Source organism: Lonchura striata, chromosome 24 (assembly GCF_050655825.1).
Source record: "Lonchura striata isolate lonStrDom1 chromosome 24, ASM5065582v1, whole genome shotgun sequence".
Classification (NCBI taxonomy): Eukaryota; Metazoa; Chordata; class Aves; order Passeriformes; family Estrildidae; genus Lonchura; species Lonchura striata.
The window spans coordinates 8,760,585-8,785,528 of record NC_140726.1 but is presented as its reverse complement, the minus strand read 5'-3'; the positions used below and the strand labels follow the sequence as shown (position 1 = coordinate 8,785,528).

The window sequence follows — 24,944 nt, the reverse complement described above, 5'->3', positions numbered from 1 at the left end:
TCAAAAGCAGCATTTTCCAAGCTCACCAGATTTCAGATGAATTCCACCTTTTCTCTGGTTTTGTCTCTCTCGCTCTCATGGCGATTGTTGATTTTTTCCCTGCCACTTTTTAATGTCTGAGTGGCCTCACGTCCTGTGGCATTTTCCAGCACTCCCTGGAGCAGAACACGACCCTGCTCAGCCGAAAGGAGCAGCACATTGGGCTGCAAAGAGCCCAGCTCAGCCCTCCTGGGAGAAATCCTGGGAGAAATCCCTACAAAACAAAGACTTAAACCAAATAAAACCAGGGCAGCCTCAGCAAAAACCTTTTGGTGGACTGCAGCCTTTTCCAAGGCGAGAAAATTAATTCCCTGAATGCCTTGTAAGGATTTTTTTTCCTGCTTGGAGCAGATATTAAGGGTTTGCCCAAAGAATTGCAATAAAATCTTGCTGGTGCTAAGAAGGCTGCTGTGCCTTGCTGAGGAGCAGGGGAAATGCCAGGGAACCAAGAGTGCCCCAAACCTCCATTCTGTCCAAGCTGAATTTTCTCAGTTTCCCTGTGATTTGTCCCTTTTCTTTCTGAAGTAATGGCCTGGTAGCACAGCAGCAAACAAAGCCCTTTCTGCAGCTAATTTCTGCACCTCCTGATTGCTGACCCCAGCCTAATGCTCCTGTCTGTAATTGCTCCAGCTGGACTTGAACAGGAAATTTCCTATCCAGCAAGGCTGCTGGGGATTCTTTCTTTATTTTTATTCAGAGGAAATTCCCTCCAGGATGGGCAGTTCAGCCGTGTGCTCTGGATTTCCTCCTGGATAATTTGGAGGTGATCCCTGTACCTGGTATTTTTTTAAGGGAAGTTGAGAGCAGGGATGTTCCAGGGTTGGTTTTCTGTTCCTCCCAGCACATTGCTGTGGGTAGCACCAATCCTTGCCTCAGAAAGAGCTGTTTAGACTCACAAATCCCATGGTTCCATGACCCCCCAAACCCAGGCTGGGCAGATTTAGGGCTCTGAACCTCTGAGTGCCCTGTTGTTCTTGCAGGAGGGATATAAATCTTTCCCTGGGCTTTGTTTGGGTACAAAAGATTTTTCTTTACAAAAGGCCACAGAAAGTGTGAGGAGCACGGAATTGCCAAAATGAGAGCCTGAACTGTGATATCTCCTCCCCAAACTGTCCCCACAGAGCTGAACTTCACCTCTCACTGCCAAGAACCTCAGGCTTTAAAAAACAAACAAACAAAAAAACAAAAAAACAAGCTTTTGGGCTCGGGTTTGTGGGGATTTTTTTTTTTTTTTAAGAAGAGAAGGAGGCCAGCAGCAAATTGCACGGGAGGAGGGTTCCCTGCTGTGCTCCGAGGCAGAGGAGAGCAAAGCAGCAGCTGATCAAAAGATGTTGAGCTTGCTGGGGATGAGCTGCCTGCCAGGAGCAAACAGCAAGTGCCCCTTGATTCCCAGCCAGGCCCTTTTCCCATTATTCTGATGGAAGTGCAGCTCACACCTGCGCTGATGGAGAGGGTGGGGAGCTGCTTTTGGTGGGCACAAGGTGGTTTTCTTGCAGAGGAAGGGGACAAAACCCCTCCCTGGAGCTGGGCAGAGCTGGGTGGCCTGGGGAGGGAGCAGGAGGAATTCTGGCAGGTCAGGGAGAGGCTGAGCAGGAGCCAGGCACGTCTCACACTGACGTCTGCCACAGCACAGAGCCTACAACCACCTCCTTGCAAGAAAAAGAAACACAGAGAATTCACTATTCCTTCTTACATTAAAATCACTCCCTCCTACATTCACATCATTGCTGTCAGAAACATCTTGATTTTCCACACCTAAGGGGCTATGGAAAAAAACAAGCATTTCTGCTAAAAATAAGGGCTTTTTCCCCCCCACAAGCTGTATTTATTCAGATCTCTTTTCCTCTAAAACGCAGCATTATTTTAATTTTAATTTAATCCCGTATCTGCATAATTGCAGCACTGCCAAACAAACAAATCACAGTCGCTGGGAAGCAGGAGCAATGCAAAACGTGGATTTAACCAAATTCAATTCCAAACATTTTCCCGTGAACATTCCCTCCCAGAAGAGCCACGCTGCTCACCGGAATGTCCAGGTTTTCGTCACAGCAAGCATCTCCCCTTCAAACGAAATTTCCATCAGAGGATTTATATCACAGTGAGATCCAGCACGGAGAGAGCACTCAGGAAATCAATGCCAGCCCCAGTTCCACCCCTCGTGAAACCATCCCCTGCTTCTGCTGATTTATCTCCTCGGAGTTTCTTGGGGTGCTGCTCGTGGGGAGCACGGGGTCTGGAAAGTCACTTCCATTTCCCCACGTGTGGGAGCCCAGCACATCCCCCTGGCTGCCCTGGCTGTTCCCAAACCCTGGCAGGGGTCAAAACCACCTGTGGCTTTGATTTTAGCCCGTGGAAAAAACTGCCAACTCTGTGTGAGGAATTACAAACCACAAGGGTTTGAGTAGTGTAATAGCTAAATTGATGAAGTAGAACTTTGGGGTTTTTAGGATGTAATTCAGGGGTACAAGATGGAGGAATCTGGGGTGTCCCAGCCTTTTTTCCCTTTCTCTTGTCCTCCATGCCTTGCTGTGCTGGTGACATTTTTTATTGGTTTAAGGCAGAGATTCACAGGTGGAGGGCATTGGCACAAATCTGTAAATAGACAACATGGAATTCTGAGTATCTGATGTGGGAGCTGCCCGAGGCTCAGGGGACACTGCTCTGGCTTCTGTACCAGGCAGAGCTCGGCAGGTCAGAGAGAGAATTTTATAGATAAGGACAAAGAACCTTGAAACCTTGACCTCACACATTCCAGACTTCTTCTTCGGCTGCCAGGCTAGGGGAACAAGGACTGTTGAGATTTTGGGGTCATTCCAAGCAAAGCAGACCCCGTCACCCACAGATGTTCTGGGTGGAAATGATGGAGAGGGAGTGAGGACAGCCCAAAGGACACGCAGGATTTACAGAGCTGGGGGTGGCTCCAGCAGGGAGCAGGGCTGCAACAAGATCAGCTTGAAGGGACTTTAAATTTCCCCCCTCGGGTTTCCTGCCTTCGCCATCCCAGTTCTGGGATTCTCGGAGGGTTTTGAAGAGCAATTGGTTTGAAAATATCCCTGTGGTTCAGGATGTCTGGAGCTGCTGCGGGACAGGGATGTTCAGGGCAGCACTGCAGTCATTCCACATGACTCCCTGCCAACATCACAACACCGCCCTGCTCACCCAGCTACCTTAAAAACACCATTTTTCAGGCATAAAGGTCAACAATTTTGATATTTTTGATCTAAACGAGCTGTTTAGGAGGTTTCTGCCCTGCTGCTGCTGCCAGGCCCTGCCAGGAGCTGCCTGGGCTGTGAACTTCGGGTAAGAACATCAGATAATCAGCAGCAGATTTATCAGCAGGGACAAAAGACTGAAATGGAGTTGAAAAAGGGAAAGGAAAAAAAAAGTGGGGGGATGGAGATCTACGTATAATTTTAGAAATAAGCTGCAAGTTGCACAGTCACAAAGCGGAGGCTGGAATGCACTTTTCCAGAGTTTGTAAAGACTCATTTAATTTCTATAGAAACTGAGCAGCAAACAGGTAATTTTCTCTGCAAATTGCTTCTATCACCTCTGGAATGCTCTGCAAGAGCAATGTATTTCCCTCGTGTCTTCTTAATCCCCTGTTATTTTCATTATAAATTTAATTAAGCTCTTGTAGAGAACATTCCATGACATATGAGCTGAGTTTTGTTTTTCTGCTGGAGCAGGGACAGAAAGGAGCTGCTGAATTATGTGGCAATTGGATTTTTTTTTTTTTCTGGGTAAATATTTCAAATGACACCGAGCAGGGGAGACATTTGCTGAATCAATACAGCTGAAGCTGAGGGAAGGAGCTGCACAGGAAGGTCTGAGCATCCCAAGAATTCCTTCTAGCTGAGCCATTCCTCCTCAGACAAAATTAGGGAATATCAAGAGCAGGTAAATCAGGGAAATGCCAAGGGGTTTTATTTGGATTTTTTTTTTGGTGGTTGCAAAAAAAAAAAAGTTGATTTTTTACACTCTCTGCAACCCAAAATGTCACCAGCATTCCATTTCATAACCTGCCCAGCTCCCCACCTCACCAATGGCAAATGTTAAAAATGAATCATTTCATTACAATTTATTTTAAACGATTTCTAAAGGCTCTGGGGCCAAAGCATCGTGAAAAACTGGGTTTAAGTACAATACCCATCAATACCTTCAGTCAATACAAAATGAAAACCACATTCGTAGAGGTTGGGCATTTTAACCCCTCTTTTTAACCCATTTAATCTCACGTTATCAGGCAGTAGCAGCTCCCTGCAGAGCTGGGGTTGTTTGTTTCTATTTCAGCCTGCTCCCAGCTCAAGGCCATGAGAAGTCACCCTCCCAGCAGGCACGTTTGGGGACGCTCAGAGTCACAGCAGGGCTGCTCGCTGCCACCAGGGAATCAAATCCACCAAGAAGATGTTTTTCACAGGACTGATCGAGCTCTGCGACATCTCCCTGAAGGAAACCAGGAATTATTTCCCCCCAGAGACACGACTCAAACCCTGACCTGCAAGGAGCCAGACCCTGTGTGTGATTATTCTGGAGCTTCTGTTCCCTGTGCTGCATCCATTTCAATACTCTCTAGCAGAGATTTTTCCTCCCTGCCTTGTTTTATTTGATTCTTGTTACAGAAAGGAGATGTCAGGAAATCTGACACATTGCTGTGCCAGCAGCAGGTGAGAATCTCACGATTCAATTCCCACCTGTGCCAGGGCCATTTTACACCAATTTTCTCTGTAGGAAAACATGGAATGAAAGCAATAAAAGCTGTGGAAGATGTGCGTGTGTGCTGTGCACAGCTTCAGCACTGCCTGCATGAACAGAGGGTGCATAAATCCCTGCTCAGGAAGGATTCAGTGGGAAAGCAGTGCCTAAAGTATCACCAAGCCAAAACATTCTACAAGCTTGGGAAAGAACTTGTCATCAAACAACCTCATTTTCTTTTGCTCTCTTAGTGTTCACGCTTAAAAACTTCCATTTAAAAAGGGGAGATATTTTCCTGTAATCAGCAGGTGACACGACAAGGAGCTTTAAGGCATCACAGCTGATGTGGGAAAGCTCAACCGGAGCTGACAAATTCACAAATCTGTCCTTCCCGGGATAAGCCTGGCTCTGGGGATCTTCACGTCGTTGGGAGTCCTGCTGGCGGGTGTGCTCCCCGCGGCCTCCTTGCCCTGGAGCAGGGCGATGATGCTGTCCCGCTGGTGCCGGACGGCCAGCTGCAGCGCCGTGCAGCCCGTGATGTCCTCCACGTCCAGCAGGGCCCCCGCCTTCAGCAGGGTCTTGATGATGGCCATGTTGCCCTTGAGCACCGCCAGGTGCAGCGGGGTCCAGCCCACCTTGTTCCTGGCGTTGACGTCGGCCTGGCACTCCAGGAGGTTGATGACACTGAGGAAGGAGCCCCTGAGCACGGCAAAGTGCAGGGGGGCCCAGTGGGCCCTCTCGGCCGTGTTGGGGTCGGCCCCGCAGCGCAGCAGCTCGCTGACCGCCGGCTCGTCCCCGTAGCGCGTGGCCAGGTGCAGCGGCGTCCAGTCCATGCTGCCCTTGGCGTCCAGCCGGGCGTGGCTGCCCTTCAGCAGCCGGATGATCCCGACGTGCCCCTTAAAGGAGGCCAGGTGCAGGGGGGTCCAGCCTTTGTCCGTCCTCAGCTCCACGTTGGCCCCGTATTTGATGAGTTTCTCGCAGATCAGGTACTTGCCCCTGACCACGGCCAGGTGCAGGGCGCTGTAGTGGTTCTGGTCCAGGCTGTTGACAGAGATGCCGTTCTTCAGCAGGTACTGCACCACCCTGAACTTGCCCCTCTCCACGGCCACGTGCAGCGGCGTCCTGAGGTTCTTCTGCTTCCTCTCCAGGTCGGCTCCCTGGCTGGCCAGCAGCTTGACCAGGCCGACGTGCCCGAAGCACGCCGCCACGTGCAGGGCGGTCTTGCCGTCCACCTCCTGCGTGTTGGAGTCGGCCTGGCGGGACAGCAGCACCCTGGCCACGTTCTCGAAGTTGTTCTGGGCCGCCAGGTGCAGCGGCGTCCACCCGTCGCGCTCCTGCGCGTCCACGCGGGCCTGGTGGTCCAGCAGCAGCCGCGCGGCGCGGTCGTCGCCGTGCTGGGCCGCGAAGTGCAGCGGGCTCCAGCCGTCCTCGTCGGCCGCGTTGACGTCGGCGCCGTGCTCGATGAGGACGGTGCACATCTCGGGCAGCCGGCGCTGCACGGCCAGCAGCAGCGGGGTGCAGCCGCCGCCCGCCGCGCGGTTGACGCCGGCCCCGCGGCCCAGCAGGAAGCGCGCCTTGGCCACGTTGCCCTGCAGGACCAGCAGGTGCAGCAGGGTCAGGCCGTTCTCCTGCACCCTGCCCAGCTCCTCGGGCGCCAGCTCCTCGGGGCTCCCGGCCTCCCCGTGACGAGGTGGCAGAGGAACCTCCTGGTTGTCCTTTCCTAAAGGCAGGGAGGCAAAACGGGGGGGAAAGAGTGAAAAACTCCCAAAAAGGGAGGGAGAACTTGCGATTCTTTGTGGAAGGATGTGAAATGGAGCCATTTGAGAGATAAGGAATGTAAAATAAGGCCAGACATGCACTGGGACATTTGGTTGCTCTCTCACAGTGCCTATTTCCCAAAGAATTCATTTTCCTTAACTAAAAATCTCCCCCACGTGAAAAACCATATGAGCCACATCCTTCTACAACAAAACAGACAACTTTTATAGCTTCCTCTGCTTTAATTTTCAATTCTAAAGCCAGTCCCCTACTTACCCCCACTCCTGGTGTCTTGGGGGAAGGCGATCTCCTCTTTGTCACTCTTGTTGTCAGAAAGGAGGAAAGGAAAAGGATAAAACAGAGTGTTCATTTGCATTCTGTAATGTTTGCATGAAGTCCTTTGCTGCTGCTCTGCAGTTTTGTGTCATCATTTGAGAGTTTTTGATCCAATCCTGTTTTTGCACCCAAAACTCAGCTAAACCAATCATGACACAGCAGGAATGGGGGAGCCTGAAGATGATCTCTGGATATCCATGAGCTTTTCCTCCTTGTGCTCATTTCCTCCCAAACCCACACACATTCTGCTTCCTGACTGCATGGCAGCATCCCAAAATTGTTTCCTTTGTTATTTAGGGACCCCCAAGCCCTTACTTCTTCAAGCGTCTGGATTTTTGCACAGCTTGGCAAAACCTCTAAATACCAATAATTCCCAGCTCCTATCTCTCCCTGTTTTCTAGGGATAATTACTCCAGTAGCTGAGATTACATTGTGACTATCCAGAAGCCTGAGTTTTTTTCTTAGCCAGAGAAACATGGGGATTTAAAACTATTAAAAAAAAGAATTCTGTAAAAGTTGTTCAAACTGGAACATCACCAGTTTTGTGCCATGAACAGAAGCCTGTGATTCTGTGTTTGCTTGTGTTTCTTTTAGTGGCTGAATGATAAACCCACTTCACCTGAGCAGGTCCAGGAAAGGGTTTTCCTCTCAGACTATTTATCATTTAGTGCATTCGTTAATTAATTTGCAAGTGTTTTATCCCCGTGAATGAATTACAGAGGCACAACCTGTGCAGGCACCCCCCAAAGATGCTGAGGTGAGCCTTTGGGAGGGGAAAGAGCCTCAAGATCTGGTAGGAACAAGGAGCAGACCCAGAGGACTTTCCTGGGAGGCCCAGGGGGGTTCTCCTCACCGGCTGGCTCCTGGAGATGGCCGGTTTGTGGGACATCTTCCTGACCAGGCGCTCGTTCTCCGGGTCCTGCACCAGGCTCTGGATCAGAGCCAGCAGCACGTCGGTCTCCACAGGGATATCTGCCAGGGCAGAGCAGTTCAGCTTGATAGTAAAAGGGTTTTAAAATCTTGAGGATTTAGGGTTAAAAGGAAAATTAAGCTTAATAGGCCCTGAAAAAAAATAAATACCCTAGGTACATGAAGGCATTGTACCTTGCTAGAACTCCACCTGTGTAGCTAGTACATGATAAATGATATAATTGTTAGATGTGATGATTGTTTAGTAATTAAATATAATTACTGTTTAATTGTAAGAATAATCATGAGAAACTGTGGTCAGGGGCCTAAGAAAGATCAAGAGAAACTCATGTTTGAATAAGGTCAATGTATACAATAGAACAATATAAGCTTAATAATTAATATGTAAGTTATATAATGATATAATAAAAAATACATTCGGCTCGAAAGCCGTGTTGGAGTCAGATTTGGGTCTGTACCCCTGATTCCCAGAGCTCTCAATAAAAGCACCTTCAGATAATCATATCCTGTGATTATGTGTGCTCCTGAACACTGACAAGGTGTGCAGGCTGCCCCCAGCTCCAGAGCCAGGCAGGACCCATGTGGGAAGGGAGGGAAAAGGGATGAAGGGATGTGTGACAGCAAAGGGCATCCAGCTGTTAAACCTCAGAGACAGAACGGGGAAAACTGGGCACAAACATCCCCTGCTTACCAACCCTTGGCTCAGCCACAGCCCAGTCCCACCTGCAAAGCTTGGCCTTTGCTTGGGGTCCTGGTCCCAGCACCTCTTCATCAGGTCGACCATCTGGTGGCACTCCCCGGGCCAGTCGTCCCTGACCAGCTCCAGCCCCGGCCTCTTCCCCGCTGCCACCTTCACGATGATGGCCATCATGTTGGCCCCTGGAAAAATCCAGCACACTCTGAGTGTTCTCCCTGGGAAAAGGGCTGGAATGAACATTCCATGGCTGCAGGGTTTGTGTTTACCTGTGTAAGGTTTTTTCTGCATGAGGACCTCCCAGATGACAATCCCGAAGCTGCGGGAGAGGAGAGACTGTGAGCACTGGGACATCAAATGCACTTATTGCTTCTGCCTTTGGGAGAAATGGGAAGATCAGGAAGGAAGTTGCTCAGGAGGGAAGGATTCCATCTCCCTGAGCAGAAGGATTTCATCCCCCAGGCCAAAAGAATCAGGATTTATGATTCTGCCTTGTGCATCTCCCTTAAGAGTGGGGTCATCACCCTCCGAAGGGTCTGAGCAGTGCATGAGTGACTTGGAGCCTTTCCTGGCAAAGTCAGGCTCTCAGTGCCTTTTTTCCAATTTATTCCCATTGAGGTTTCGAGCCCTTGGCTCCTGCAAGTTCCTGTGGCCGTGCAAATCCTCCTTTCCCTCTTGCCTTGGGTTACTCTGTGCTGCAAAGGCTGAGGAATTTCCAGACATGGACATGGAGCTCGTGTGAGTGTGCTGCAAAGCTCCTCACCCAAAAGGACAAAAACCAAGCTGGAATCTCTGGGTGTCAGAGCCCGGGGACTCCCCTGGCTGCCCTGGGTCTGCCCTCACCTGTACACATCATACTTGATCCCCGGGGGTTTGCTGTTCTGCAGGAACATTTCGGGGGGGATGTAGCTCAGCGTGCCCCTCAGAGCTGAGCTCTCGATGTACTGCATCCTGCTGGATTGCTCCATCCACTTGGACAGCCCAAAGTCCGAGATCTGCAAGCAGGAACAGGGAAACTGCCCCAAAATGCTCACACTCTCCCCTCCTGCTGCCACCTGGACATCTGTGGGATCAGGGACAGGAGGAGATGTGAGAGCTGGAGCTTGACAAAACCCTGACAACCTGCAGCCCAGCTGGAGCCTAAATTCCCAGGGCTGGCCCAGATCCCTGTTTGATCCTGAGAGCACCGTGTAATTTGCTCACCAGCTGCTCGTTAAACACCCCACAGGTCCCTCTCTGATGAAGTGTTCCTGAAGAACCTGATTTTCTGGGATTCTGGACTGGTTTGGCAGAACTAGCCTGGCTGTGATGTAGGACCTACCTTGACGTGCATGTTCCCGTCCAGGAGGACGTTCCCTGGCTTCAGGTCCAAGTGCAGCAGAGGAGGGCTCATGCTGTGCAGGAAATTCATGGCCAGGCCCATCTCATGGATCACCCGGAATTTCAGCTGCCAGGACATCCTGTGGGTGGGGAGGATTCTCTCCAAGGAGCCCCTGGCCATATATTCCATCACTATCCCCAGAGGGTTGTTGCACACCCCATAGATGGTGACAATGTGTTGGAATTTGATTTTCTCCATCTTGCTCGCCTCCTCCATTAGGCAGTTCATGCTGGTCCTGGAAAATTGAAAATAAAAAAAAAAAAATACAGTGGGAGCAAGAAATGTTATCAGTTGATTCACAGGCTCAGTAACTCCGTAGTAACTTAGTGACACCCAGCCTTTCCAAGCACTGCCTACCCCAAAAAGATTCATCCCAAATTCCCCCTGGAACTGATGACAATGCTGCCACACAGTGATCTTTTGCAGATTAAAATCTGACATGGATGGTGTTGTGACTCCTCAAAATGAGCTGAGGTTTCTTTGGGCAAAATCAGCCACCACAGGGAAAGAGAGGAGAAAGTTGTTTGAGTCCTTAGCAGTGAGGACAGGGAGCCCGCGCTTGTGACACTGCTAAAATGGCTTTAAACTGCCACAGGGCAGGGTTAGATGGGAGGAATCCTCCCCTGGCAGGGTGGAGAGAGGCTGGCATGGGATTCCCAGAGGCTGCCCCATCCCTGGAGGTGTCCAAGGCCAGCCTGGGAGAGCGGCAGGTGCCCCTGGCCGTGGCAGGGGGGATTGAAATGATCCTTAAGGCTCCCCCCAGCCCAAAGCCCTCCGTGGTTCCATGAAATCCCCAGCGCTCCCCTGGCAGCAGGATGCCAGGGCGTGGCACAGAGCTGTGCCTGCTGCTGGCATCCTGCAGCTCTGCCCGTGCCTGCAGCTCTGTCCCTGGGCACGGTGACTCTGCTGCCCGCGGAGCCCTGGCACGTCTGCTGCTGGCTGCCAGCTCTGGCAGACCTGTTCCTCCAAATTCCCCAAAGGTTCCCCCCTCCCGACCTGCTGAACGAGTTTGGGGGAGCAGCCAAGCAGCAAAGTGCCGGGAGTGCCTTCGAGCAGCACGCCCTGGGAACGGAGCTGAGCTGCCAGCAATTAAGCCAGCCCATTAATTGATCTAAAATGGTTCAGCCAAGCAAAAGCTTCTGCCAGATTTCCTCTAGCAGGCGCCTCAGTGAGACCTACCCATGGGTTGAGGAATCTCAGATATTTTGCTACAACTGATAAGATATCGAAGTAAAACTGATTATTTGACCCTTTCCCCCACCCCCAGAAACAAGAACAAAATGCAAATGTAGAATCTGCAGAGCAAACTGAGGACAGTCACTGCTCAGTCTGAACTCAGCTGTCGTCTGTAACAAGAAATCACAAGAGTGAGATTTTTATCCAGGCAGGTTCCTTCCAAATTGAACGGAATAAAATTTTAAATTAAATAAGCCCATCGACTCTGCTGTTTTCCCATCAGCTCTGCCTGTATTGGATGTGTTATCAGCCCTGGTTGTGATTACCTGGCCCTGCTCCATCTCCAGACACAAGGTGGGCACCAGAAAAGTCTCTGGTGAGACAGAGCAAGAAGCAGAGAGGAGCTGCAGGTGCACCACGGAGAGGAAAGATGTGTCTGCAGGCTACGGGAGCAGGGCAGCAGAACCAGCTGTAAATCTTCTGCCCCTCACCTTTAAACCTGGTGCTTTTGGTGTTGAATTCAGTTTGGTTGATACACCTCAGCCCCAGTGTCCAGTGGAAGCTGTAAATAACCCACCAGGCTGCTTTTATCTGTATTTAAGGTGCTGATCTCAGCTCCAGCATCCAGCCCTGCTCTATTCCCCATGTTCCTCGTGTCCCTTTGCACATCCACACACAAGCCAGGGAAAGGCAGAACTCCTATTTCCCACTCCCTCTGGGTACCCATCCCTTCCCCAGGAGCAAAAGCTCCTTCCCGCAGGGCTTTTCCCCCCCAATTGATTATTATTTCCCAATTTATTATCATTTCCCACTCCCTGTGGGTACCCAGCCCTTCCCCAGGAGCAGAAGCTCCTTCCCACAGGGTTTCACCCCCCAATTGATTATTATTTCCCAATTTATTATCATTTCCCACTCCCTCTGGGTACCCAGCCCTTCCCCAGGAGCAGAAGCTCCTTCCCACAGGGTTTCACCCCCCAGTTGATTATTATTTCCCAATTTATTATCATTTCCCACTCCCTCTGGGTACCCAGCCCTTCCCCAGGAGCAGAAGCTCCTTTCCACAGGGTTTCACCCCTCAATTGATTATTATTTCCCAATTTATTATCATTTCCCACTCCCTCTGGGTACCCATCCCTTCCCCAGGAGCAGAAGCTCCTTCCCGCAGGGTTTCACCCCAATCCCTGCAGGATGGGGAGCCCAGCAGGGTTGCTCACCTGTCCACGCTGGAGTCCTGCAGCAGGTACGGGGAGCACTTCACCGCATAGACCGTCCTCCACCTCCTGTGCTTCACCTGGTAGACGTGGCCAAAGCCCCCGCTGGCCACCCGGAGCCACTCATCCTCAAAATCCTCCTTGGTGAACACGGTCAGGCTGCCCAGCTGCCGGCCCCGCTCCGTGCCCATGGCACAGCTGGCTCTGCCCGGCTGCTGGGGAGGCACCGGGGCTCCTCTGCCCTGCCCTGTGCCCTGCCCTGTGCCCTGCCCTGTGCCCTGCCCTGTGCCCTGCCCTGCCCGGGGAGGTGGGGATCACCTCGGGGGAACCCCTGGCAGCTCCTGCCAAGAGGTGGAACCTCAGCGTGGCTGCTCAGCTCACGCAGGAGCTGCGGTGCCTCAGCTCCAGCCTGGGGATGTGGCTCTGCTCTCTCAGTGCCTCAAAGAATTCCGGGTGGGAAATGGCGCAAAGAGCAAGAATTTAGGGGCTGCTCCACGCTGAGGATGGGGTTCCTCAGTTGAGGGAGTTCCACAGCCTGCGGGAAAGGGAGTGGGGAGGTGGGGCAGGGTGATGCTTGAGGGAAAGGGAGAAATGCACCAGGCAGAATTGTACATGAGAGATGTGGAAAACACTCCAGAAAGAACAGAGGGGGAAAAAAAACAGAAATAGCTGGATGGAGAGGTAGAAAACACTCCAGAAAGATGAAAAACTGAGTTTAAAAAACCCCAGAAGTAGCTGGATGGAGAGGTTCTAGGAAAAAAAAAAAAAACACTCTAGAAAGATAAAGAATAGGAAAAAAAACCCCAAACAACCAGAACTGGCACATGAGCGCATGAGCCTGAAATACCAGAAAATGCATCAGCAGAAATACCAGAAATGTGGTAAACCAGAGCAGTTCCCTCGGGGATAAAATAAAATCTGCTGTCAAATCCCTGGAGTGGGTGTTTGGAGGAGCCCAGACTGGTCAGAGCAGTTTAACCCTCACCAGGAGCAGCACACACCCCCTCAGCTGAAAAGGGATTTAAAAACTCTCGTCTGGGTCTTGTGCATTTGTGTCTTTAATGCCTCAGCTCTCTCTGAAGGCAGCTCAAACAATCCTCACCAGAATCCAACCAAGCCCTCACCCCAGCTAAACAATTCTCCAAACACATCCAAAAACAAGGAACAGAAATAGAAATTGTTTTCTCTTTCATTTTTCTCTGTGCACCTCTATGAAAAATCCTGAGAGGGAGAGAAGTGTGCTTGGCACGGTGCCCCAGCTGCCAGGGCATGCAATGGGCACAGAGGGGAGATCAGGGGCAGGGAACCAGTGGGATACAGCACCCTGCACTGGAGCCTGCCAGCAGGGAGAAACGTGGGGAAATGATGGAATTGTCATGTGGACAGGACCCAAGGGCCCTGGAGATGTGTTCAGCTTCTCCCCTCCCTGAGGAGCCGAGTACCTTCTCCATGCCAAAAGCCCCAGAGATGTGTTCAGCTTCTCCCCTCCCTGAAGAGCCGAGTGCCTTCTCCTTTCAAGAGCCCCGGAGATGTGTCCAGCTTCTCTCCTCCCTGAGGAGCCAAGTGCCTTCTCCTTGCCAAGAGCCCCGGAGATTTGTCCAGCTTCTCCCCTCCCTGAGGAGCCAAGTGCCTTCTCCTTGCCCTTTAGTCCTGCTGCTGTTTGCTCCAAGTCCCCACTCATGGTCGGAGAGCTCCAGCAGCAGGCTGGAATCTGCTGGAACGCACTGGGGAAAGGCATCCGTGGGAAGGGGGGTGCAAACAGGGCTCTCCTGGGGGCTTTAGGGGGAGAGCAGCCAGGGGGGTGCTGTGGAGAGCCACAAAATGAGCACACAGAAGTTTGTAAGTTGAAAAAAGACCCAGTTTTATTCAAACATCTGGCATTTGTAGAATTCCAAAGGAGAAGTGGACTGGAGGATGGAATTATCACCTCTCCAACCACACTGGTCCAAGATCAATCAATCATTTCTCTCCACCTACAGAGAAATATGTAAACTATTCTATCTATACATGAGATTGTGTGGGAACTCAAACGTGTAAACATTATCAGAAGGCTAAGGAAGGAAGGAAGGAAGGAAGGAAGGAAGGAAGGAAGGAAGGAAGGAGGGAAGGAAGGAGGGAAGGAAGGAGGGAAGGAGGGAAGGAAGGAGAGGCAGGCTGGGGCAGAGCAGGCACCTCCTGCTCCCTGCTCGGCAGGAGCTCTACAGAAGCCAAGCAAGTTGAGCTGCTTCTCTGGAGGCTGGGGGAGCTGCGGGAGCAGTTCAGCTGCTGCCATCACAGCCCCTGGAACTCTCCGAGCGGGGGATAAGGGCTGGGCTTGGCTCTGTGCCGCTGCTGCAGCCACAGCCCCATGAAAGCAGCGGCCAGGACGGCACAGCCCGTCAGGGACCCCAGCAGGATGGGCAGCAGCGTGGCAGGAGCAGCACCTGGACACACAGAGAGGGAACCGAGCAGTGAGAAATGTTCTTTGCACCAACAAGTACAGCCACAAGGAGTTAGGGATGCTGCCAGTGGGTTTTGAGAAGTCTCATGTTTTACCAGCTCAGTGTCACTCTTTTCTAATAGCTATAAACATCTAATTAACATCAATTTCACCTATGGACACTCCTGACCTATGGCAAGCCTCATTCTGCTCAAAAAAAATGCTACAATTTTTTACAGACAGAACATTCTGCCTCATTTTTCTCCCCTTTCCTCCTCCTAAAGCTTCAGTTCCTTCCCGGGGTGCCTTTGGAACTCTGCTGGATGGGTCACTGAGTAACCCCCACGGCTGGGATTCAGGGAGGCCACAGCGGAGGTGAGGAGCTGTTGGGATATAACCTAATCAAGAAAATTGTTAAAAATGTGCTGGTTTTCCTGCAGCAGGAAGAGCTGAGCAAGAACCTCTGCAAGAGAAATGAGACCAGGAGAGCCCCACCTTCCACGGGCTTGTAGAGAAACCTGTTGTTCATCCTCCAGACGGGCCCGAGGGAGACCAGCTTGTGTAGGTTTCCATGGCTGGTCCTGTCACTGGGCTGGGGAAGGGGCTCCACACTTTCCAAGCAGCCCTGGGAAAGAGATGGAAAACACCTGGGAGTGTCCTGAGCAGAACCTCCTGCCCCAGGGTCTCCTCAGTCCTTTCCACCTCTGCTGTCATTCCACAAGGGGAATTTCCAATCCTTGGGACAGCACATATGTTAAATTCCCTAATTTCCTTTTCCAAAAGGAACTATTGCCACCCTTCCACACCATTAACTCCTCTCCCAGATTTTAACCAGGGAATTGGCCATGGGGTGACCATGGTGCGGAGGCTCTGGAAGCACCCACAAATTTCCTCCTGTTCCCTTCTGGAATCACCAAACCACTCCTGTTCCTGCAGGGACAGATCCCCCCAGTACCTGTTCACATCCGGGCTGGCCCGGCAGGCAGACCCTCAGCTCGCAGTGCAGGTAGGCCACAGAGTGGTTCAGCATCTGGAACAGCTGGATGGAGAAGCTGGTGGCTCTGGAGCTGCCACCCCTCAGCAGCTGGATGTGTCTGCAGTCCAAGGGCAGCCTGGCAGGAGCAAAGAGCGAGGAGCTGCAGGTCCCAGCCCTGCACAGCACAGCCCTGCATCCCCATCGGGGCGCAGGAAAATCCAGCGGGGAACATCAGCATTCCCTGCTGGAGCCACCCTGCTCGGGAGCCCAGAGCAGCACCGAGGTTTTGGGAGGTTGGTTCTGCTGTGGTGTGCCAATCACCCCCTGAGCTGCTGGAACTCACATTTCACACCCCTGCAGCTTCACAAACCCCGGGCAAGGAGCCCTCCCGAGCCCCTGGCCCAGGTGAGGGGCTGAAACGGGCTCTGGGTGTGCCAGTCCCAAAGGTGGGCATTCCTGGGGAGAGGGCAGATTTGCTTCTTTGAGCTCTGCAGTAGCTGGGGAGGGTTTTAATGTGGAAATCCACACTGTGGCTGGCACCCCTGTCCTGGCTGCATCTCCCCCGCAGGAAGGAGATGCTGCACGCCTGTGACAGCCCCCGGGGTGAGCTTGTTTCCACAAATCCTGCCCCGAGGGAGGCTCTCCCCATTCCCACCTGCGGAAGAGGCAGCACGGAGCCCCCGCAGCCCCGGGGCTGGCCGAGGGGCTCACGCAGCACGAGTGGACCTGCAGCAGGGCCTGGCTGCTGTTGCTCTGCAGGGCCACCAGAGCCACCCAGGTGTCCTGGGGCTGCTCCGAGCCCGGCGGCCCCGGGGCTGTGTCCGCGGCGGGGCTCAGGCTCAGCCGCACCGAGTGGTTCCCGGAGCCGCAGGAGTCGCTCACGGCGGCGAGGCTGCGGGCAGAGGGGAAAAAGGGAGTGGCATCAAACGCAATAAATGAAATAAATGAAATGAAGAGAAATAATGAAAAGCAAAGCAGCCAGGCTGCAGCAGCGGCAGCCAGCGGAACTTGCCCGTCCAGCACGGTGACATCCGAGCGCAGCTCCCTCCTCTGGTGCCGGTCGCTCCGCAGCGCTCCGGGCTCCGGTGTCACCAGTGTCCCCAAGCCTTCGGCTGCTCCGTCCGTCACCTCCCTGGTCCTGCCCTCGTCCTGTGCCTGCTCCGTGCTCGGCAGCAGCCCCGGGGCCGGCTCCGTGCCCGCCGCAGCCGCCCGGGGCTGCCCCGGGGCTGTCCGGGCCGGGGACAGCCGGGCCGGGCCCCTGCCGCGGGCAGCGGGCTCATCAGTGCCCTCATTAACGAGCTCATTAGCGGGGACTGCCGTGGGTGTGCGGGGCCGGGCAGCAGGGCCAGGGCTGGAGTGACCAGCGGCCAGCCCCACGGCACCCTCCTCCAGAGCGGGGGACACCTCCTCCAGAGGGTGGGATATGTTCTCCAGGGCGGGGGACACCTCTTCCAGAGGGTAGAACATCTCCTCCAGAGGGTGAGATATGTTCTCCAGAGGGTGGGACACCTCCAGAGCATGGAACATCTCCTCCAGAGGATGGGATATGTTCTCCAGAGGGTGGGACACCTCCAGAGCATGGAACATCTCCTCCAGAGGATGGGATATGTTCTCCAGAGGGTGGGACACCTCCAGAGTGTGGAACATCTCCAGAGGATGGGACACCTCCTCCAGAGGGTGGGATATGTTCTCCAGAGGGTGGGATATGTTCTCCAGAGGGTGGGACACCTCCAGAGGATGGGATATGTTCTCCTGAGAGTGGAACATCTCCTCCAGAGGGGAGGGCACCTTCTCCAAATGGTGGGACGCCTCCAGAGCATGGAACATCTCCTCCAGAGTGTGGGATATGTTCTCCAGAGGATGGAACATCTCCAGAGTTGGGAACACCTTCTCCAGAGGGTGGGATACATTCTCCAGAGGGTGGAAAACCTTGTCCAGAGAGTGGGACGTCTCCTGAGAGTGGAACATCTCCTCCAGAGGGTGGGATATGTTCTCCAGAGGATGGAACATCTCCAGAGTTGGTAACATCTCCTCCAGAGGGTGGGATATGTTTTCCAGAGGGTGGAACATCTCCTCCACAGGGTGGGACACCTTCTCCTGAGAGTGGAACATCTCCAGAGGGTGGGATATGTTCTCCAGGGCAGGGGATATGTTCTCCAGAGGGTGGGATACATTCTCCAGAGGGTGGGACGCCTTCTCCAGGGGGTGTGACTCCTCCAGCAGGAGCCCGGGCGATGCCGGCTGTGCAGCAGGCACGGGTGCCAGAGTGGGCAGCTGCCTGGTGGGGGCTGCATCTCCTCTTGCTGCCCCCTCAGCCCCCCCCAGCGCTGCAGGGAGCCCCCCCGAGGGGTCCAGCACCACCTCTGGCCCGGGCTGCCCCGCCGGGGTTGGCAGGGGGAGCAGCTCCGCGCCTCTGAGCGTGGCGGTGCCACCGCCACCCTTGGGTGCAGGGAGGGCAGTGCCCGCTGCTGCAGCCTGGCTGGCTCTGGGATGTGTCCCCAGGGCAGGCTCAGGGCCCGAGGGCACGGCTGGCCGGGCTGCAGCTAAACCCAGCTGTGCCAGGGCTGCCGGGGGTGGCTCTGGTGTGCTGGGGCTGGGCACGGCCGATGGGGACACGCTGCTGCCCAGGGATGCAGCAGCTCCTGCAGCTCCTGCAGCTCCTGCACTGCTGCTGCCTGCAGCTGGCCTGGTGCTCTGCCCCATGCTGGGCAGCGAGGAGAGGCCAGCAGGAGCTGGGGCAGGGGCAGCAGAGCTGGCAGACGTCGCTGCAGGGGTCACCACGGGCAGGAGCCTCCTGGGAATGGTCGTTCCCCTTCGGAGCTCCGTGGAGAGCGGAGCCAGCCCCGGTGCTGCTCCTGGTCTCTGTGTGGCTGTGAAGGGCTGAGGCACAGCCGGGCTGGATTCCAGCTCCAGGCGCTGAGGGAGAGCAGCTTTCCTGGCCGTGCTGGGGCTGGCAGCTGCTGTGCCAGGCACAGGGGCTGCAGGCCGGGCGCCGCTGTGCTCCGTCCCAGCTGGAGGCACCAAGGAGGCTGAGGACATGCTGGGAGCTGCTGGAGATGGCAGCAGCTCGGTGCCTGGCAGCCTTTGAGCGGGGGGCTGCAGGGCTTTGGTGCTGGGCAGTGCCCTGCGAGGGGGTTTGGAAGGCAAACACGCCGTGCAGGGGGCACGGGCTGGGCCGGGGGTGGGCACGGAGCCCACCTGCCCTGCAGCCCCTGTGCTGCTCCCAGGCTGGGCAGGCTCTGGGGAGCCTCGGGGTCCCTTTGCTGCTGGGAAAGGAGCTCCAGGCGGAGATTGTGGCCTTTCAGTGGTGAAGGGCACTTGGGGGGAAGATTGGAGGCTCTGAGTGGACAGCGGCACTGGTGGCACAGGGGAGCTGCCAGGCTCTGCTGCCAGGGACAGCAAAGCAGTGCCCGTGGCCTGCTGGGGATGGGGAGCAGGGATCTGCATCTCCTGGGACAGCCTGGGCATGGTCTGCAGCGTGGGGCTCACCCTTGGCTCCAGCACACGCCCTGGGGCTGAGGTGACAGCGGGGGACAGGCCCCTGAGGGCTGTAGGAGCAGGGTTAGCTGGCACTGGCTCAGAGCTGACTTCTCTCTCTGCTTGCTGCTTGGACACAGTGGACAGAGCAGTTCCAGGTCCCACTGACCTCCCAGTGGGATAGGAGGGACTGCTTTTCACTGGGACACCCTGGCTGCTCCCAGTTGTCCCCACAGTGGTGGCCAGGTGGGCCATTCTGTGGCCACCCTGAGGAGAGGGCAGCAGGACAAACACGGGCCTGACCAGGACCACGCTGGAAGGGCTCAGCTGGGAGTTGGCCAGGTCCAGCGCTGAAGAATTGGGTGCTGCCAGGATTTGCTGGATGGAAAGCAGCCCCCCAAGGCTGGAATTTGGGAATTCTGGGGGGAGAGGGGAATCCTGCGTGGGCTGCAGGCAGACCATGCCATCGGTGCTCTGCAGCACGAAGGACAAGTGTGGAGACGAGGGCAGCAGGGTCAGGGCGTCCCCTCTGGCTGTGCTGGGGCTCTTGGCAGCTGTGTCAGCGAGCTCAGATGTCCTGAGCTGGTGCAGCAGAGCCTGTGCCAGGGCTGCTGGCACCTCCCTGGGCACCCCCGGGCTGGGCTGTGCCGTGGGGGAGCTGGGGTGGCTTCCCTGGGCACGGGAGGAGAGCAGGGCAGGAGCAGGAGCTGCCAGCTTGGTGGGGCTGGGGGGGACAAGGCTGGGAAAGGGAATTGCCTGGTCCCTGTGGGCTCCAGAGGGGCTGGGGACAGGGCTGGCTGCTGGGGAGAGGGCTGGAGATCCAGGTCTGGGGACAGGGCTGGATGCTGGGGTCAGTGGAGGAGAACCAGGTTTGGGGACAGGGCTGGCTGCTGGGGTCAGTGGAGGAGACTCAATTTTGGGGATAGGGCTGGCTGCTGGGGTCAGTGGAGGAGAATCAATTTTGGGGACAGGGCTGGCTGCTGGAGTCAGTGGAGGAGAATCAATTTTGGGGACAGGGCTGGCTGCTGGGGTCAGGGCTGGAGAACCAGGTTTGCTCCTTCTCCCTGTGCTCACCTGCAGCATCCCAGCCAAGGCTCCCTGAGGCACAGGAGGGGCAGAAGCTCCTTGGGGCTGGGAGCCAGAGGCAGGAGGTGGGGATGGGGTGCTCGGGGTGTGGAGGCCCGTGGGCTGCATCCCAGCACGAGCAGGAGCAGAGGCAGCAGGAGGATGAAGCCCTGCTGGGACAGAATCCCAGGGCTGGAGGTCACCATTCCCAAGGGTGGGCATTCCTGGAGAGAGGGCAGATGTTGCTTCCTTGAGCTCTTTAGTAGCTGGGGAGGGTTTTAATGTGGAAATCCACAGCTGGATTAACGAGGAGGAGCTCAGAGGAGGCTGTGGGCTCTCAGGGGAGGGAGGTTTTCCAGGTCTCCCTGTCTCTGCCCATGGAGCAGCATCTCCTGGAAGTGCCATTTCCCGGGAGCTGCTGTTGCTCCCTGGGGGAAGGTGTTTGGTGCAGCTGGGAGCTCTGTGCAGAGACAGAGGCTGCTGCCCCTCACTTGTGCCAGCTTGGGAGGGAGATGGAAGGGATCCCTCGGGAGCTGGAGCTTCCATCCAGAATGAAGAGGAATCTGTGGTGCCTGCTGGGAGGCTGCGAGGAGCAGGCAGCGGGGCTGGGTGTCCTGAGCCATTTGTCAGAGCTGAGCTTGAATTCCTGCCCTTGCTGCCTGTGGCTTCCTGCTGCAGAGACAGAGGAGGGGAGAGCTGGGTGGGCCTGGCCTGTGCTGCTTGGGAAGGGACTGAGCCGAGGTGCCCTGGCTGGGGTGGGCTTGGAGGAGCTCCAGCATCCGAGCTCCGAGTCCTCCTCAGGTGGACAGGCGTTGCCCTGGCTGTGGGGTCGGGCTGGGCTGGAGGCTTGGTGGCCGTGGGCATCGTTCCCGTGGGCAGCATTCCCATGGTGGGCAGCATTCCCATGGTGGGAAGCGTTCTCGTGGTGGGCAGCATTCCCGTGGTGGGCAGCGTTCTCATGGTGGGCAGCGTTCTCATGGTGGGAAGCGTTCTCGTGGTGGGCAGCGTTCTCATGGTGGGCAGCGTTCTCATGGTGGGCAGCATTCCCATGGTGGGCAGCATTCCCATGGTGGGAAGCGTTCTCATGGTGGGCAGCGTTCTCGTGGTGGGCAGCGTTCTTGTGGTGGGCAGCGTTCCCGTGGGCAGCCAGGCCTCCCCTGCTCTCCCCAGAGAAATCCCAGTGCGGGGAGGAAGTGCAGATGCTGCCGTTTCTCTCCTTGGCGGATGAAAATCGAGCGTGGGGGTCAGAAGAGAAGTTTTAGGGCTTGGCACCTCCCTCTGCTCGATGACAGGAGGCGAAGAGAGAGCTGTGAGCTGGGGAGAGCCCTGCTGTGTCCCTGCACTGGGAAAGGCCTGGGAAGAGCTGGAAGTGGGAGGGCTGGGAGCAGCCCCAGGAGAAGCTCCTGGCTCTGTCTGCAGGGCTGTGGGGGCCTGTGACCCCTGCCCGGGGCTGCTCCAGAGCTTTCCAGGAGATGAGTGTCCTCCCTGGGCCCCGGGGGCTGCTGTGAGCAGCAGCTCAGCCCCCGCCAGGCTCCTGGGAGGCAGAGCTGTTCTGTTTGCAGCCCTCGTGGGCTCAGGGCTCGTTCTGGCCGCAGGCTCAGCTCCTGGGCTCCGGGGCTGGAAGGTTCCCCCAGCCCAGTCCCCGTCGGTGCCGGGCTCGGGGCCGCTCCGGGCCCGGGGCTGGGCTGCTGCAGGAGTGCCCAGGGCCGGCGCCCCGCTGCCGGCACGGCCGCTCCTGGGGGCACCTGGGGACAGAGACAGGCCCGGCTCAGCTGCGGGCAGCCCCGAAGGGCTCCAGCAGCGCCTCAGCGCAGCCGAGACCAGCGGCAGCGCCCGCGCCACCGCCATGGCCACATGGAGCTGTGGCACTGCAGGGCCGGTCCCGGTGCCAGTGCCAGTGACAGTCCCCATCCCAGTCCCAGTGACATTCCCAGTCCCAGTCCCAGTCCTAGTCCCAGTCCCATTGCCATTGCCATTGCCATTGCCATTGCCATTGCCATTGCCATTCCCATTCCCAGTTCCAGTCCCATTGCCATTGCCAGTCCCAGTCCCAGTGCTATTCCCAGTCCCAGTGCCAGTCCCAGTCCTGGTCCCATTGCCATTGCTATTGCCATTCCCATTCTCAGTCCCATTGTCATTGCCGGTCCCATTCTCTGTCCCATTCCCATTCTCTGTCCCATTCCCATTGCCAATCCTAGTCCCAGTCCCAGCTGTACATCCCTCCTCCTCTGCTGCTGCCCTTCAGCACCACGTGAAGGACCAAAGGCCTGAGGCAGAAAGAGAGAAGCCCCTGATTCCCAGAGGAGAGGAGCCCCTGATTCCCAGAGGAGAGGAGCCCCTGATTCCCAGAGGAGAGGAACCCCTGATTCCCAGAGGGGAACCCTTGATTCCCAGAGGAGAGGAACCCCTGATTCCCAGAGGAGAGGAACCCCTGATTCCCAGAGGGGAACCCTTGATTCCCAGAGGAGAGGAACCCCTGATTCCCAGAGGGGAACCCTTGATTCCCAGAGGAGAGGAGCCCCTGATTCCCAGAGGAGAGGAGCCCCTGATTCCCAGAGGAGAGGAACCCCTGATTCCCAGAGGGGAACCCTTGATTCCCAGAGGAGCGGAACCCTTGATTCCCAGAGGAGAGGAGCCCCTGATTCCCAGAGGAGAGGAGCCCTTGATTCCCAGAGGAGAGGAGCCCCTGATTCCCAGAGGAGAGGAGCCCCTGATTCCCAGAGGAAAGGAACCCTTGATTCCCAGAACCAGACAGGAGCCCTCAAGCTGGCCAAGGACAGGCTGGGAGCTCTTGCACAGCAAAGCAGGATTGAGATAAACCCCACTGAGCTCCCTTCAGCAGCATCCCAGTGCCACCAGCAGTTCCCTGGCCCCTACAGGGTGTCCAGGCAGGTTTGTTTTGGCCCAGAGCAGAGAGCACAGCGACTTCTCAAGCTGAAAGCAGGCACCCTGTCCCTGGAAAGGCAGACCCTTGCTTCAAAAGGTTATTCTTTTCTCCACACATTTTACTTTTTCTGTCTTTACATCAGAAGGTTGATTTCCAAATTACACTTTGCAAACCACAGACTAAAATGGATTTTCCTCCCCAAAAAACTTTAAGCATTTTTTTCCTTGGGCACCTGCCAGGAAATACACAAATCTAAAGGCTTAAGTGTCATGCATTTAAATTGTGGTTTTTGACAAAGGCGAAGCAGAGGTTTAGCAGCTTCACAAAAAGAAGAAAATTACTGATTAGGCAGAAAATTCTTTGCCATTTCCCGAGTTTATCTTTCCTGAAGAGAACAGGCTGCCTGAGGACACAGCAGTGCTCCCAGCAGCCCAGCTGATGTCTGTGCCCTCGCAGGGATGCTCAGGGGCTCCCAGCAAGGTGGAGAGGCCAGGCTGGGAGTGACAGCAGCCCTGGAGCTCTGCTGGGACACAGCAGCCCCAGCCCAGCACTGATTTCCTGCTGCCAGAAATAAATATTTGGCAGGACAGCTGTTCCCAAAGAGGCAGCACAACGTGCCTGTGGTGCGTGGAGAAGGGATTCTGAGCAAGCCTTCAGCAGCACCAGCCTGATCCTCAGTGCTGCTCGGAATCCCTGAAAAAGGGATTTTAAATTCGATTTCCCCTAAGGAGGCAGCGTTTCCTTTGGGAGCTGGGCAGCACAGCCATGTCCTGATGAGGAGCCACTCATTTCACCCCAAGCCTGGGCTGCACAAACGGGGAGAAGCTGCTGCTGCATCCCAGGGCTGTGGCAGCACCCCGAGAGCAGAGCCAGAGAGGCAGAGAAGCAGCAGCTGTGGGGAGCAGAGCACAGCCAGCACTCACCAGACACATCCAGCAGGGCAGCTGCCAGCAGCACAAGGAGGGGGAATTTTCCCTGCATCTCGTGGAGCAGCTCCTGAGGCATCCCAGTGAGGAATAGCCCAGCTGGAAGCAGCTCCCAGCTCCGGGCATGTGCTGCCTGCTCTGAAGGGCAGAGGGCTGGGTCACTTTATAAGAGCTCAGGCCAGACACCAACCAATGACCTGGCCCAGGGAAAAAAAACAAAAACCTGCACCAATTGGAATTTATCGGTTTTCAACAAGAGAACAGAGCGTGGCCAGGTGGACTCTGCGTCCTGAAGGTGGAAAATGTGACTGTGGACACCACGGTGCTTGGGCAGCCCTGGGGGAAGAGTTAAACCCTCCCTGGAGGGCTGGGGGAGGATGTGGAGGGGCTTGGATTTTGGATCTGGGGCTTGGATTTCCATCCCCTTGGGTGCACCGAGGGGAGGGGAACAGCCCTGCCAGGCTCAGGGCTCTGGGATTGTCCACTCTGGAGCAAAGCAGGCTCAGGGGAGAGCTCCTGGCTCGCTGCACCCAGCAGGAATCTCTCAGTGCCAGGCACACCAACCTGCAGCCAGGCTGAGAGAACACAGGTTTGTCAGAGCCCAGCACATCCCTCAGCTGCCCTGGCTGGCCCCAGACCCTGGCAGGGGCTTGGGGACCTTGGCACAAAGTCAAAACCACCTGTGGCTTTGATTTTAGCCCATGGAAAAAGCTGCCAATGTTGTATGAGGAATTACAAGCCACAAGGGTTTGAGTAGCGTGGTAGTTGGATTAACACAGGGTGGAAAAAAAAAGGAATTTTGGGGTTTTTAGAATGGGGTTCAAAGGGATAAGATGGAGGGATTTGGGCATGTCCTGACCTTCTTCTCCTCCTTCTTGCCCTCCATGCCTTGCTGTGCTGGTGACACTTTTCTGTTGGTTTAAGGTACAGACACACTGCCCAACATAAATGATAGATATTGGCACGTTATTGTA

The 24,944-nt window shown here is 55.4% G+C and overlaps 3 protein-coding genes across 4 annotated transcripts in view; all 3 read right to left on the bottom strand.

Annotated features, from left to right (window-relative positions):
• Nucleotides 1–24,944, bottom strand: part of HSPB2 (heat shock protein family B (small) member 2) — a 486,398-nt gene that overhangs the window by 56,562 nt on the left and 404,892 nt on the right. The window lies entirely within an intron of this gene.
• Nucleotides 4,236–12,530, bottom strand: ANKK1 (ankyrin repeat and kinase domain containing 1). Of its 2 annotated transcripts, XM_077788071.2 has the most exons (8): nucleotides 12,224–12,530; nucleotides 9,774–10,068; nucleotides 9,296–9,447; nucleotides 8,722–8,771; nucleotides 8,482–8,637; nucleotides 7,682–7,800; nucleotides 6,769–6,814; nucleotides 4,236–6,454 (listed from the first exon to the last, which is right to left on the bottom strand). In XM_077788071.2, exons 1-8 carry the CDS (start codon nucleotides 12,409–12,411, stop codon nucleotides 5,109–5,111), a joined length of 2,352 nt encoding a protein of 783 aa, XP_077644197.1. In that variant the 5' UTR covers nucleotides 12,412–12,530; the 3' UTR covers nucleotides 4,236–5,108. The 2 variants fall into 2 exon arrangements, with proteins under 2 accessions (XP_077644197.1, XP_085416388.1); XM_085560262.1 differs by lacking the exon at nucleotides 12,224–12,530 and having other exon boundaries at nucleotides 9,774–10,399.
• On the bottom strand, nucleotides 14,062–24,099 carry LOC146765476 (uncharacterized). Its single transcript, XM_085560425.1, has 7 exons — nucleotides 23,806–24,099; nucleotides 18,302–21,902; nucleotides 16,628–18,235; nucleotides 16,271–16,507; nucleotides 15,595–15,751; nucleotides 15,135–15,264; nucleotides 14,062–14,643 (listed from the first exon to the last, which is right to left on the bottom strand). The coding sequence occupies exons 1-7, from the start codon at nucleotides 24,047–24,049 to the stop codon at nucleotides 14,492–14,494; spliced, it is 6,129 nt and encodes a 2,042-aa protein (XP_085416551.1). The 5' UTR covers nucleotides 24,050–24,099; the 3' UTR covers nucleotides 14,062–14,491.

Bases quoted from the DNA above. Each gene is read 5' to 3' on its own strand.
- ANKK1 (XM_085560262.1), bottom strand. From the start codon at position 10,274: ATGTCAGATTTTAATCTGCAAAAGATCACTGTGTGGCAGCATTGTCAT. The intron at 8,772-9,295 runs GTGAGGGCAGAC...CCTCTCCCGCAG, and splicing joins ATCAAGTATGATGTGTACAG to CTTCGGGATTGTCATCTGGG. The intron at 7,801-8,481 runs GTGGGACTGGGC...CTGCCCTGGCAG, and splicing joins GCAAAGGCCAAGCTTTGCAG to ATATCCCTGTGGAGACCGAC.
- LOC146765476 (XM_085560425.1), bottom strand. From the start codon at position 24,049: ATGCCTCAGGAGCTGCTCCACGAGATGCAGGGAAAATTCCCCCTCCTT. The intron at 16,508-16,627 runs GCAAGTTCCGCT...CTCTGCCCGCAG, and splicing joins GATGTCACCGTGCTGGACGG to CCTCGCCGCCGTGAGCGACT. The intron at 14,644-15,134 runs GTGGGGCTCTCC...CTGTGTGTCCAG, and splicing joins TCTCTACAAGCCCGTGGAAG to GTGCTGCTCCTGCCACGCTG.